The 15636-nt window shown below is 39.4% G+C and overlaps 1 protein-coding gene across 8 annotated transcripts in view; it reads right to left on the bottom strand.

Annotated features, from left to right (window-relative positions):
• The window catches only part of AKAP11 (A-kinase anchoring protein 11), a 58033-nt gene that overhangs the window by 4195 nt on the left and 38202 nt on the right, over positions 1 to 15636 (bottom strand). For 4 of the 8 annotated variants that reach the window (XM_062194126.1, XM_062194125.1, XM_062194128.1 and 1 more), the window contains exons 9-11: positions 11462 to 11548; positions 10671 to 10717; positions 6122 to 6282 (exon numbers count right to left, since the gene is read on the bottom strand). In XM_062194126.1, the coding sequence (XP_062050110.1) occupies positions 6122 to 6282; positions 10671 to 10717; positions 11462 to 11548 (295 nt within the window). The remainder of the gene's footprint in view (positions 1 to 6121; positions 6283 to 10670; positions 10718 to 11461; positions 11549 to 15636) is intronic. The other 4 variants (XM_062194124.1, XM_062194130.1, XM_062194129.1 and 1 more) reach the window with 4 other exon arrangements.

Below are 15636 nucleotides of genomic sequence, written 5' to 3'. Positions count from 1 at the left end.
CAGACTTCTGGGACTTCTGGAGCCCAAGCTGCACAAACCTCACGCCGCGCAGAGTCCGTGGCATGTGCAGAAGCTTGTTTTCTACGGGAAAGTCTTCACCCAGTGAAATACACCCACCGCACCCTCAGTTAGGAACAGCAAATAATAAAGGCAACATCAAGATTAATAAAAGGATGTGGGTTTTCCTTCCACACCTTGTAGTGTGGTTTTTTCCTTTTTTTTCTGGAAAACACACTCTAGCCTCAATGGAAACATGGCTTTCTAAGAAATGTTAATGTTTCAACCAAAAGCAACCAAAACATAAAGACAGGTTTAAGAAAATTCTACCATCACCAAACAGAACATGCGTTCGTCATTTTTTTTCCAAGTAAGTTCTGCAAAAGTTCTTATGGATCTTTAAATCATTTTATCTATCTATCTATTTTTGTTGAAAGGCAGGAAGAGAGAAGTAACTCATCTGCTGGTTCACTGCCCAAATGCCCACAACACAGCCAGAGCTCGGCCAGATTAAGACAGGAGCCTAGAACTCAGTCCAGGTCTCCCAAGTGCATGACATGGACCCAAGTACTTGAGCCATCACCTGCTGCCTCCCAGGATGACATCAGCAGGAAGCCGGATAAAAAGCTTGAGCTGGGGAGCTGGCATTGTGGCACAGCAGATACAGCTGCTATCTGTGACACCGGCATCCCTAATAGGCACCAGTTCAAACCCTGGCTACTCCATTTCTGATCCAGCTCCCTGTTATTGGCCTGGGAAAGCAGTGGAAGGTGGCCCAAGTGCTAGGGCCCTGCAACCATGTGGGAGACCTGGAAGAAACTCCTGACTTCTGGCCTCGGCCTGGCCCAGCCCCAGGCCATTAAGGCCATTGGGGCCATGTGGGGAGTGAACCAGAGGATGGAAAACTTCTCTTTTAAAAATCCTAAAAAAAAATATAGATGATCCAGCACTTGAATCCAAGCTCTCCAATATAGGATGGAGGTATACCTAGCAGCATCTTAACCACTGTGTCAAATGCCCAACCAAATTCTAAAATTTCGAAAGTTAAGTTCTGAAAAACCATTTTAGTTTTTTGTAATATAAATATGCTTAACCATTTTTTTTCTATTTTTTTTTTATTTCATAAATGTGAATTTACAAAGTGCAACTTTTGTATTGTTGTGGCTTCCCCACCCCCTAACCTCCCTCCCTCCCGTGGCCCTCCCCTCTCCCTCTCCCATCCCGCCCTTTATCGAGTTTCATTTTCAATTACCTTCATATATTGAAGATCAACTTAGTATATACTAAGCAAGGATTTCAACAGGCTGCATTCACACAACCGCACAAGGTATAGGGTATTGTTCGCCTAGTAGTGTTTTTAAGTTTCATAGTAAAACACCTTAAGGACAGAGATCCTACGTGGGAGCATGTACCCAGTGACTCCCGTTGTTGATTTAACAATTGGCACTCTTATTTATGACGTCAGCAATCACCCGAGACTCTTGCTATCAGCTGTCTAGGCTATGGAAGTCCCTTGAGTTCACCGAATTTGAACTTATTTAGTCAAGGCCATGTCACAGTGGAGGTTCCTTCCTCCCTTCAGAGAAAGGCGCCTCTCTCCTTGATGGCCTGTTCCTTCTGCTGGAGTCTTCTTAACCATTTTTAAAGTTGGTTTATTGATTTATTTATTTATTTATTTTTTGACAGGCAGAGTGGATAGTGAGAGAGACAGACAGAGAGAAAGGTCTTTCTTTTTGCCGTTGGTTCACCCTCCAATGGCCGCTGCGGCTGGCGCATCGTGCTGATCAAAAGCCAGGAGCCAGGCGCTTCTCCTGGTCTCCTATGTGGGTGCAGGGCCCAAGCACTTGGGCCATCCTCCACTGCCTTCCCGGGCCATATCAGAGAGCTGGCCTGGAAGAGGGGCAACCGGGATAGAATCCGGCACCCCAACCGGGACTAGAACCCGGTGTGCTGGCGCCGCAAGGTGGAGGATTAGCCTGTTAAGCCACGGCGCCAGCCGGTTTATTGAGATTTAATTCACAAAGCATATAATTTACCCAAAGTGTATTAGTCAATGACTTTCAGCATACTCACTGAGTTGAATGCAACCATCACCACAATCAATATTAGGACATTTTCATCACACCAAAAAGAAAGCTCTACCCATCAGAAAATACTCCCCCCCACCCCCCACCGCCAACCAAAACCTGTCAACTCTAGGCAATCACTAATCTACTTTTGATCTCTATAGATTTGCCTATTTTGAATATTTTCTTACATATATGGAATCATGAAGTATGTGTACAGCCTTTTGTTGACCACCTTTTTTTTCATTTATTGTAATTATTTCAAGGTTCCTCCCTGGTGCAGCATGTTCCAATATTTCATTACTTGTTATTGACAAATAACGTTTCCTTGCATAGGTATAACACATTCTATCCACTGTTTAGCTGACAGACATCTGTGCACCAGGTTATGATTTCATTTCTCTTGGATATATAACCTAGGAGTGGGAAAGCTGGGTGACATGAGAAAATAGTTTAACTTTTTAAGGCAGTGTCAGAATGTTGTCCAAACTGGCCATACCACTTTACATTCCCATCAGGAATACTCATATGTGAAGGATCAAATTTCTCCAACTCTTTGCCTACACCTGCGATCTTTCTGATTACAGCTATGCAGCAGGTGCATCTCTGAGTGGTTTTGATCTACATTTCCCTAATGGCTGAAACTGAGTATCTCTTCATGCATTTATTTGCCATTTGTGTATCTTCTTTGGAAAAATGTATGTTCAGATTCTCTGCCCATGGAATATTTACCTCTTTACTATTGAGGAGTTCTTTATACATTGTGTGAATTGTCTTCATTTTCTTGATGATGTCCTTTGAAGCAGCAAAGTGTCTATTGATCTTTTATCGTTTGTATACATATGCTTTTCTATTTTCCTGTCTCTACAATTATCTCTCATTTTGTTGTTAAACTGATGGCAATAGTGCTGTTTCTATTTACCAGTGAAAATTTAGAATTTATAGTATATTATTCAGGAATATACAAAATAAAGTATTTCCACTATCATCATTATCACCAAAGATATTCTGTACTTGCCTCATAATTGCTTCACAGCATGACAGTAGTGCTGGGGGGGGGGGGGCTCTAGCTACACATGACCGATGATGGTCATTAGCGAAAAGAAGTCATAGACATCACAAGACAATGCTGTTCATAATTAAGTATCCTATGTCACTCAATCTTTAGGCAAAGATCTCCTGGTCTACGTTGACTGCCCTGTTTCATCTGTACACATTACATATGCATGTACTGAAATAACACACTGTAACCCATAAATATGTACCATTATTAACAATTTTTTTTCTTTTTTTAAAAAAGATTTATTATTTGTTTGAAACAGAGTTACACAGAAGCAGAGGCAGAAACAGAGAGATCTTCCATCCACCAGTTTACTCCCCAAATGGCTGCAACGGCCAGAGCTGTGCCGATCTGAAGCCAGGAGCCAGGAGCTTCCTCTGGGTTGGGTCTCCCACTGGTGCAGGGGATCAAGCTCTTGGGCCATCTTCTACTGCTTTCTTCTACTGGACTGTGGCTGTGACTGAGCAGACGTGGGCTCCTCTGGGAGCGGTCTCACCTGACCCACCATCAACCTTCTCAAGCTGAGCACCTGCCAGCTTTGGAAGCCTAGCGGCTTTTTTAGTCTTGGTAACCATTTTATATACAAAACGGTGTTTTTATTGGGGTTGGGATGGGAAGGCCTGCAGGCACCTGGATGGATAAAGGGAGCTGTCTGGGTATCTATTTTAGATGGGTTCAGTTTTTAGATTGACTATCTAATAAATTCTGTATTCTCTAAAAAAAAGAGAGCTGGAATTCCATTCCAGAGAGCTGGAATGGAAATGGAGCAGCCAGGTCTCAAACCAGTGCCCATATGGGATGCTGGTGCTGCAGGCAGTGGCTTTACCAGCTATGCCACTGAGCCAAAGAAATTGCACAGGGTTGGTGCTGTAGCATAGTAGGCTAAGCCTCTACCTGCGGTGCCAGCATCCAATATGGGTGCCGGTTCATGTCCTGGCTACTCCTCTTCCCATCCAGCTCTGTACCATGGCTTGCAAAGGCAGTAGAAGATGGTCCAAGTCCTTGGGCTGCTGCACCCATGTGGTAGACCTGGAAGAAATTCTCGGCTTTAGATAGGTACAGCTCCAGCCACTGCAGCCATTTGGGGACTGAACCAACGGATGGAAGACCCTTCTCTCTGCCTCTCCCATTCTCTGTCTGTAATCTACCACCTCTCAAATAAATTAATTAAATACTAAAAAAAAAAATGAGTGGGCATTTGGCTCAGTGTTTTGAGATCCTGTTTGGGATGCCCACATCCTATATTAGAGTGCCTGAGTTCAAGCCCCAGCTCTACTTCCAATTCCAGCTTCTTGCGAATGCATACTCTGGAAGTCAGTCCTGGCTTCTGTGGGCATTTGGGTACTGAGTCAGCAGATGGAAGACCATACTCTCTGTCTCTCTATCTGTATCCCTCTAGCTTTCAAATAATTTTTTTTAAAAAAATCCTGTTGTTCAAAATCACATTGTATATCATATATATATAAAATTTTTATGTCAATTAAAAAAATATATATAAGAAAAAGACTAAATGACTCCTGAAAATGTCTGTCTCCATAAGGTCTAGCACTTCCTCTACCTGTTCTTTACCTTGACAATGCACTACCTGAACATCCTTTTCTGTCCTGTTGTCTCTTTCTGTCCCAAAACAGAAACCCAAACTTGAAAAGTCCAAAATGTCTACACATAAATTATAAAGTGCAAAAAAGTTATTTTTTATAACATCTTCTTCACCTACTTCAATAATATCTTCATAAAATCTGAATCAGAAAATAAGAGTAGGGTTGGTGTTTGGTATAGCCACTAAGGTGCCACTTAGGACACCAACATTCTACACCCGAGTGCCTGTCTTGGAGTCCCAGCTCTGCTCTTGATTCTGGCTTCCTGTTAAAAATATACTCTGGGAGGGAGCAAGTGATGGGTCACACGATTGAATCCCTGCCACTTATGTGGGAGACCCAAATTGATTTCCTGGCTCCTAGCTTTATTTCCTCTTTCTCTCTGCGTTCGTTTTTAAAAAAAAAAAAAAAAAATTATTTTAAAGAGTAACATGACTGTTCCTTTTTTATTACTGCTCAATCTATTAAAATAGTTATTTACTAAGCTATTTCATACCATGTGATAAGATTAAATCAAAGTTCTAATAAGAGGGGCTGGCACCATGGCTCACTTGGTTAATCCTCCGCCTGCAGCGCCGGCATCCCATATGGGTGCAGGGTTCTATTCCTGGTTGCTCCTTTTCTAGTCCAGCTCTCTGCAGTGGCCCGGGAAGGCAGTGGAGGATGGCCCAAGTGCTTGGACCCCTGCACCTGCATGGGAGACCAGGAGGAAGCACCTGGCTCCTGGCTTCGGATCGGCGCAGCGCCAGCCGTAGCGGCCATTTGGGGAGTGAACCAATGGAAGGAAGACCTTTTTCTCTCTGTCTCTCTCTCACTGTCTAACTCTATCTGTCAAATAAAAATAAAAGTTCTAATAAGAAAAATTATGGGGACAAAATCAAGACTGTAAACTGAAATCTTGACTAACAAGGTGCTTGGCCCATACTAAGTGCTTAATAAAAGGATCTTTTAAAACTTTTCATTGGTTTTTGAGTACCAGAGAAATATGTTAGGTACAATTATGATCAATTAAATATATAACTCAATTTTCTCATAGAATGCATGAAATGCTTAATGGCAGCATCTAGCTTTAAGAACTTGGTGTGTACCAGGCAAGAGATTAAGTATCTGTTTTCTTTTCCTCAGTTTTATATTTATTCCTCACAAACCCCTAGTTTTTATATTGATTTCCATAGTGCAGCTAAGGAAATTGAGATTAGACTGGTTAAACTGCCCCAAGCTATACTCCTAAAGAGTGGCAGAATTGACATTCAAGTCAAATATTTAGACTCCAATGCTCATACTCTAAGCATTTAACTCATCTGCCAGTCACAACCATCTCAACTAGACCGACAACATGACAAGAACATCATGTACTGTTAAATATATCCTCATAATCACTTTCTTAGGCAGGTACTTACTTGTATAAACTCCTTCTTTTCAGAGTCATGAAAATAAAGTTCTGTAACTTCAGCCTCAGAGGCAACAAGCCACTGCAGAACAATCCTTAGCTGGGGGTCTATGGTGCATGGCTCCATGTCAACATTTGTGATTAGCAGAGTCTTTCCTTCTTGCCCCAAACCTAATATTTATATTTAAACAAAGGAAGTAAAACTTATCAGTTCAACTCTAAATCTTCTGGCTTCCAAGTGCTTGCAAATATTTTACATTTCTTAAGATTCCAATGAAGGGTGAAAAAAATTCATACTTTCTTAACCACATCATAACATCAACTAATATGTTTCTTCAAAACGGAAAATACTAAAACAAAGGGATATCAGTTGATCATTTACTGATAGTACAAATGTAAAACACTGTTTTAAGATACTAAATTCAAGTTCTATAATACCACAATTTGTGTTAAATTAGGGCCGAATGCTAGGAAAGAAAATACAGCTACCAAACTATCATTGAAATTAAAATAAAAATAAACACAAATAAATAAATTAAGAACAGCAACAGGCACTGTACAAGCGTACTTCAAAAAGGTTATAGAAAGTGGAATTAAAATATTTTGGTTCAAAAACTTCAAAATCAGTGCACAATTTTTCATAATATGAATTTTCCATAACTTTTTAAGACTCCTTGTATATAATATTTCATATTTTTGTATCAAAAATGAACTTATCTTTTAGTTCCATCTTTTCACAATTTTCAAGTACTCTCAAATAGCACATATTAATACTGAGTATTGTTTTGAGGTCTTTATACATACAAACACCCTTAACACTCACAGCCTGCCTATTAGGACCTATTATCATCTCCTGGGGCCAGCACTGTGGCACAGCGGGTTAACACCCTGGCCTAAAGTGCCAGCATCCCATACGGGTGCTGGTTCGAAACCTGGCTGCTCCTCTTCTGATCCAGCTCTCTGCTGTGGCCTGGGAAAGCAGCAGAAGATGGCCCAAATCCTTGGGCCCCTGCACCCGCGTAGAAGACCCGGAAGAAGCTCCAGCCATTGCAGCTAACTGGGGAGTGAACCATCAGATGGAAGACCTCTCTCTCTCTATCTGCCTCTCCTCTCTCTGTGTAACTCTGACTTCCAAATAAATAAATAAATCTTTATAAAAAAAATTATCTCCATTTACAGGTGAGGGATCTGAGACAGACAGACACAAGGTCTTACAAAGGGAAAATGGCAAGCTAGGATTTGAATACAGGCAGTCTGGCTCTATGCTCTTAGTCACTCCATTCTTTTAGACAAAAGAGGAAAAATAAAAAGCCTTATGCAACCACTTACTTACATCCCAAAAGCCAGGCCTGTGAATTTTCTGGTACATCTCTAATATATGGACGGCTACTCTCAAGTTTATTTTCTTTATCACAAACAAGAACATTTTCAACATAAACAAGGATATCCCTGTTGACTGCAAAACTAAAGTTTGTGGACCAGTATCATGAGTTTACCAGTCCTGCTTCAGAATTACTGAGCATAAGGAATACTGAGACCCGGAGCCCACAGCACACCACCAAAGGTGAGCACCTGATGTATGCAGGTAGGCGCCGTGCCAACACCTACCATAATGGAAACGCTGTACATGCCCTGATGCTCTCTTACAGTTTGCAGGGCATTCTATGCCACTACTAACCAATTGTAGGATTTGTACTGCAATCTAACTTTTAATTGGAAAAATTTGGTCCATATTAAAATAAAAATAATAATCTTTCCTTCCCCTTTTCCTAATGACTCAATAAAAAAAAAAAATAGGTCTGATACACTAATGATACAAGACATGGTCTTTAACTGGTTTTGTAAACCCTGCAGAGTTGGTGAGGCTGGAAGCCAGGTCACCCTATACCTCTCTGTACTGCTAGTGTCTCCTCAGATCAGGGCTCCTGGCTGGCCTGACAGTACCCACCAAACAGCTCACTCTTCAGACAGGTCACCAACCACTAATGAAAAGGGAAGGGACTGAAATCCTACACAAACAAAAAGGAAAAAATAAAACAGGCTTGTTGCCTTAGGATTTCCATAATTTGCAACTTATCTCCTAATTTATCAATTTCTAATTTGACAAATTTGAAAGTTGCCTATAACTTTCTATACAATGAGAGACTCCTATGACCTCAAAAGCTGACTAGTAACATATATGCGTATAATTAATCTTCTGATTTCTACCGACTCAGAAAAGAAATCCTCAACAGTCTGGCTTTTGCTTAAATTATTATTATTATTTTTTTTTATTTTTGACAGGCAGAGTGGACAGTGAGAGAGAGACAGAGAGAAAGGTCTTCCTTTTGCCGTTGGTTCACCCTCCAATGGCCGCCGCGGTAGCGCGCTGCGGCCGGCGCACCGTGCTGATCCGATGGCAGGAGCCAGGTGCTTCTCCTGGTCTCCCATGGGGTGCAGGGCCCAAGCACTTGGGCCATCCTCCACTGCACTCCCTGGCCACAGCAGAGAGCTGGCCTGGAAGAGGGGCAACCGGGACAGGATCGGTGCCCCGACCGGGACTAGATTCCGGTGTGCTGGCGCCGCAAGGCGGAGGATTAGCCTAGTGAGCTGCGGTGCCGGCCCAAATTATTTTAATTCAATTCATATGTATATTAACCAGCATCTTTTTCTCTTAATCATCTCTCAATCAAATGAGTTAGGTAATAACTAGTTCACTACAGAAAATACTCAACTTTACTCACAGGTATTACAAAGTTAATGCTTTACTCTGGCCTCAGAATCAGCCCTTACGGCATTCAGATCTGGCTAAAAAGCCCACGGGATTATTTCAGGCAGGGAAAGCCAAGACACTGTGGCAAAAAATGACCTAAATGAAAGATCTCTGTGTGTGAGATCCCGGTGGAAAGAAGGGTCCATCAAAGAAGGTGGTACCTTTCTCTGAAGGGAGGAGAGAACTTCCACTTTGATTATGCCCTTGTCTAAATAAGGTCGGAATTTGTGAACTCAAGAGGCTTCCATAGCCTTGGCAGCTCATGACAAGAGCCTCAGGTGATTGTTGATATCATAAATAAGAGTGTCAATTGTTAAATCAACAACAGGAGTCACTGTGCACTTTCTCCCCATGTAGGACTTCTGTCCTTAATGTGTTGTACTATGAGAATTATGGTAAAACTAGTCTTCAAACAGTACTTTATACTTTGTGTGTCTGTGTGGGTACAAATTGTTGAAATCTTTACTTAGTGTAAAGTTGATCTTCTGTATATAATTAAAAATGAATCCTAAGAATGGGATGGGAGAGGGAGTAGGAGATGGGATGGTTTGCAGGTGGGAAGTGCTTATGGGGGGAAAAACTGCTATAATCCAAAAGCTGTACTTTCGAAATTTATATTTATTAAATAAAAATTTTCTATAAAAACAAAGTCAATGCTTTCCAGTGGAGAAAAATAAACAATCACTACCTGATCAATAACTCTATTGTCCTACTACAGAACTTGATGTCTGAGGAGAAAAGCTTACTTCTAGAATCCCACTTTAAAATGGTTACTTACAGAGGCTTTAGAAGAAAATACTAACACTACTACCAATAGTGATCTTGCATCTGAGGATTTTCGCTTGAAAACTATTACCTGGCCTCCATAAACACGGGAGTACAATCAGTACGAAAACTGACTGTAAACTTAAGTTCCACAAAATACATTTAAAAAATTCTGTTTGGGCCGGCACCGTGGCTTAACAGGCTAATCCTCCGCCTTGCGGCGCCAGCACACCGGGTTCTAGTCCCGGTTGGGGCACCAGATTCTATCCCAGTTGCCCCTCTTCCAGGCCAGCTCTCTGCTGTGGCCCGAGAGTGCAGTGGAGGATGGCCCAAGTGCTTGGGCCCTGCACCCGCATGGGAGACCAGGAGAAGCACCTGGCTCCTGGCTTCGGATCAGTGCGGTACGCTGGTGGCAGTGGCCATTGGAGGGTGAACCAACGGCAAAAAGGAAGACCTTTCTCTCTGTCTGTCTTTCACTATCCACTCTGCCTGTCAAAAAAAAAAAAAAAATTCTGTTTGGCATTTTCTCAGTTTGTCTGCTTCTAAATAAACAATTACCCAAAAATCCACTGGTTCAAAAAACAAGTATCTCAAATGTTACAAATCTTATTTATATGTGTCACTCCATAGAATGCATTATGAGTATTTTCATAAATAAGAAAAAAATTGAATTTTGGGGAACAAACTCAACAACTATCCATATACAATGAAAACTCAGTTTCAATGTGGAAAGTTACTAGATTCACTCAGACAGTATATGAATTACAAACTATAGTCCAAAACTGTGACCAGTGATATTGAGTATTTACATATCTGAAAGATAAATAAGACTTGAATATTTTCTGCAAATACATGTACACCTGCATGAGTATAATGATCTGACTGGAATAGAGGGAGAGAAGAATTAATTGACTTACAAAGATCTTGTTTACAAAAATAATTTAGGACCTCTCTGATGAAAATGCACAAATACAAAAAAGCAAATAGAGTCCTTTAGGGAACATTATGCAAAAAACACTTTCAAAAATAAACTGTCAATTACCTTCTACATCGTCCTCATTCTCCTCATCTTTATCATCTGGTCCATCACTTTTCGAATAAAATAGCAGAAGAGTGTAAAAAAAATTTCAATTAGTAATGATATTAAAATCAATTTTTAAATATACGGTAAGCAATGAGTGTTACAATATGACATATGACATTTAGAAAGAGAAGAAATGACAATAAAAAAGGAAGCTTTGCTTCTCACATCATTTCATGTTAAAATCGGAACTGCAAATAATGTCTAAAGTTAGCAGTAACCAAGAAGTCCTACTATGATATATAGAGCCAAGTAATTTCATAATAAAATTTAATTTTATTTAAAGCTGAAATATTTTAATTTGATTTTAGATAATAGTTTTTGAATATTATAAAATGCTGTGAATAATTATTTGTTAATGTTTCTGCTGATGCTATTTATCTTTTAACACGTTAAAAACACATCTTTCCTATAGTTTTTTCATATATAAAATAAAATAAAGCAACAAAAAAGGATCCAGAAATCCTGTAGGAAGCAAGCTCTTTTTAATGAAATAATTGGTAGGATGAAAAAGAGCAAGCACAGCAATACATGCATAACAGTAACATATTTTTGCAATTAGATGTCAGTCATATCTTAGCAGAGTTGAATTTTTTCATTAGATGTGAATTTATCAAGCAGAATCATGTCAGGATATAGGAGAAAAGCAGGTTGATACATATTGGCATTGAACCCACATTCTCTTAAGAATATGACATCATGCATTAGTGGTGAAAGACTCATCAGGTTTTAAGTTTCTAAACTGGACCAACCTGTCTGATGTTGGAAAGGATAAATTGTCCTCATACAAATCTCCTTCTAAACCAAGACTGCTCCAGCTACTGCTGTTACCATTACTGCTGGAGGAAGAAAAGAACAGGGCTGAACTAGCAAATGAATAGTAAAGAAGTCCTTCGGTTTCCTTGGCACAGCTTCAGTCCTTGTTTACTGTGGATATTCTGAAGCTGCCACAACGGAGCGGAGCATTCACCCAGGCAGAGACCATCCCTGCTACTTCTTTAAAAGGTACTGACCAGTGTGGAGATTCAGGAGCTTTTCTCATTGCTCTGAGTTGATCATGAAAATTATTCTAAACCTACATTTATTTTGCAGATTAAGACAGAATGGCTTATAAGACAGCAAATGAACATACAAGTTTCATAATAAAAATCGATGCCTTAAGGCAAATATTTGGATTTAATTGGTTAAAAGAAAAGTCAGGGGCCGGCTCTATGGCGCAGCAGGTTAATCCTCTGCCTGTGATGCTGGCATCCCATATGGGCATCGGTTCTAGTCCCGGCTGCCTGTCTTCCAATCCAGCTCTCTGCTATGGCCTGGGAAAGTGGTAGAAGATGGCCCAAGTGCTTGAGCCCCTGCACCCGCATGGGAGACAGGAAAGAAGCACCTGTCTCCTGGCTTCGGATTGGTGCAGCTCCAGCCTTGTGGCCATCTAGGGAGTGAACCAACAGAACCAACAGTGAAACTCTCTGTCTCTCCCTCTCCCTGTCTGTAACTCTCCCTCTCAAATAAATAAATAAAATCTTTAAAAAAAAGTCAATACTCTTCAGTTTGAATTAAGTTTAAAAAGAAAAAAAGACAGGTTACCGCTCTCTCAAGTCTTCAAAAACAGTGGCAAGGCTTGAGTGGGTAAGGCGGGAGGGGGCACAAAACACACTCACACACTGTCCCAAACAGAACTTTTCTAAATTTTTCGGGGAAATGATGTACTCCAATTTTCAAATATTGTACAAATTACCTTCATTTCATATATTAGGTATAATTCAGTAGGTGGCAAATAACATACAGTTCCTTCAGAATAAAGCTATAATAACCAAGTTTTAATCAAGCATTACCCTTGTCTGGCCGACCAGTCACCAGTGCCACGGACAGATAACTTCTTATGCTACCTAACCAAAAGAAGAAGCAAGCAACTATATTCTAAAACTGCAGCAAAGCAATGTTTAAGAAAGCAACCATGTTTAGAAATAAACTTAAATTCAAATTCAATGTTTCAGATTAACATCTTCAACATGCAATTTTTTTAAAAAAGTTCTTATTCCTAATTATTTAAAAAATTAGTAAGCACATTAGTTTGCAGTGATAAGCAGCTCTACAAGTATTTCCTAATATTAGGCTAGGCAATTAAAAGTTAATATTTATAAAAACTAGAATTTTGGTTCTAAAAATATAAAAACATTTTATATGCACTCATAAATGTTAATTAGGTAACAAAAAAAGGATAATTACACCAAGTTCTAAACAGTTTCCAATTTCAAGTAACTTGCATATCTATTTTCATTTTAATACTACATCAAACTGTCACAAACCATAATGTATCTAAAAATCAAAGTTAAAACTGAGAAGTGTCTTTTCAACATATGTTCAAATAAATATATCTCTATTAAAAATATTAAAACAACCAGATTTTTGCCCACATAGTCTATTGTCAGACAAACTAAAAATGAGAAACACAAATACATAATGGACTGCTGTGAGCCAAGGAAAAAGAAAATAATCTCAAGTATTGATTTATTTCTATAAATAGAATGATTATCTAAACAAAAAGTTATAAAATCAAAATCCTTGCCCATCTTCTGAAATAACTAATGATTCCTCCATCCATTTAATGATAAAAATCTGTCAACTGAGTGTTAGATGAACATGAAAAAAGTAACAGTTAAATAAAGACTACAGATTCAAACTCTAACTACCTCATATCCTCTCCCATTTTGTACCTCAAAATGGGTCAGATGTGAAGTCAATTATTTATAAAATATCACCTCCGGCTTGGGTGGCCATATAAATTTTTCATCTAACTAGGAGATTTTTCAAAGATGAAAGAAGTCACCATTAAAAGCTACATGAGAACAGCAGAAACAATCCAGGACTATCCTGGGTAAACTAGAAGGTAGGTTCACTCTACATTAACCCAACATTTAAAAAAAAATCTTAATTCTTTTCACCTAACAGATTTCCTATTTTGTTCTTAAAACATTGTCCTACTTCCATCATTTTCTTGAATGTCTTCTGATCTTCCTCACATATAGAATAGCCATACTTAACATCCTCAAACGAGTGGTAGTCAAGTACTAAAATTTTTTGTTTTCAGTCATATAAAGACCATGATGAATTCTGACACATCTCAAAAATTTTCTCCAAAATTACACAATTTAATCTAATACAGAATTTCTGAGATTCACAAACTACTGGAAATATTTAAGAGGTTTACATACAGACTAGTTTTTTTCTTTTGCCAAATAATTATAGAAGTCTCCTAAACACTTAATAAAAATCTGAAATTGTTTAATTGTTGCCCCACACTGAATTTACTCAGTAAAAGTGCAAGGTGCTTGAAATCATTCAAGTCTATTGCCCATCTTGATTACTATACCAGAAAAGAACAGTAAATGTCATCCAAGGACACAGCATATAAAGCAATGGACATTCAAGTATGGTCTCCGAACCATCTGCACAAAAACAATCTGAGGTGCTTATCAAGCATGCAGATTCTCAGGACCCTCTGCTGACCTCATCAGTCACTTGTTTATGGAGGTGAGGACATGGAAACTGGTGTGCAAGAAGCACATCACCAACCCCAGATGAATCCACTATCTCTTTCTTTTTGCCCAAACCTAAATACCACATAGCATCATTAGTTCATAATAAGACCAAGTATTTTCCTGACAAAATGCTTTCAAGCCAGGTTTGCTTCCCATCTGAATTCAAACAATTATTTTTTTTTTTTAATTCTAAATGCAATTATCAATGTTCAATGTAACAATTATGGCCTCAGTCCAATTCAGTCTTTTTGAACCATGGTTCTACTAATGGGATTATCTTTCAGCTACTTTTCACTAGCCACAAATGAGTATTCTCCATCATTAATAAAACAGACTCCTCCTTCTTTTTGTCAAATTAGATAACACTCCACAGAGAGCTGTTCAACTGGCTACAAATCCTATTCATGTCATTAGCCTTTACCCACAGTTCTCCTGTTTTAACACCAGGATTTTCCTAAGCAACCCTCCCTGAAATCCTAGAAGCCTGTGTTTCTCCAAGATGAGGGAAGAAATTAAATGTTAATAGTTGAGTCTAAAGTTAGGGGAAAGGACCAGATTATGATTTGTGAGACTATTCCATTTGCTTCTACTACCAGTTTTAAGGACTGCCTTTTTGGATCCCGATTTTAAGAAACACTGGCAGTTCGGAGAACATTATGGTACAGTAGGTTAAAAAGCAGCTTGGGACACCAGCACCCCATATAAGAGAGGGCCAGTTGAGTCCTGGCTACTTTGGGATTCCAATCCAGCTTCCTGTTAATGCTCCCAAGAGGCAACAGGTGACAGCTCACATAGTTGGGCTCCTACCACCCATGTGGGAGACCTGGATGGCATTCCTGGCTCCTGGCTTCAGCCTGGCCTAGCCCCAGCTGTTGTGGGCATTTGTGGAGTTGAATCAGATAGAAGATCTCACTCACTCTGTCTCTGTCTTTCCCTCTGTCTGTTACTCTGCCGTTCAAGCAAAATAAATCTTTTAAAAAGAAATACAGGTGATTTATATAGCATTGTAAGTAACTATGACAAAACAGATCCTTTATAAAAATATTTATAGCTACTGGTTAATACAAATATCGAACAAAATACTCTGATATGAATTGTTTTAACAGGTGACAAGCCATTTCCTTTCCATATGCTACCTCATGCCCTCCTCCAACTGTCTTCTTCCCTCTTCATCCTAGCAAGTCAATTTCAAGGCCTCTGTTTAACTGAGGCTCACAAAATCCTTTCCACACATGTCTGAAACTGAAAGTACACTCTGAACCCTTTCATCTCCCTACACTCAGTAATGGATGGTATTTATTACTTCCAATTATCAGTTAATGTGTACAAGATTTTATGGATTTTTATATGTTAACGCAAAGTGCCTTTAAGGTAGAAGAATATCAGAA

This window comes from Lepus europaeus, chromosome 6 (assembly GCF_033115175.1).
Source record: "Lepus europaeus isolate LE1 chromosome 6, mLepTim1.pri, whole genome shotgun sequence".
Taxonomy (NCBI): domain Eukaryota; kingdom Metazoa; phylum Chordata; class Mammalia; order Lagomorpha; family Leporidae; genus Lepus; species Lepus europaeus.
Note: the sequence above shows the minus strand (reverse complement) of the source record. Positions and strands in the feature narration are given on the sequence as shown.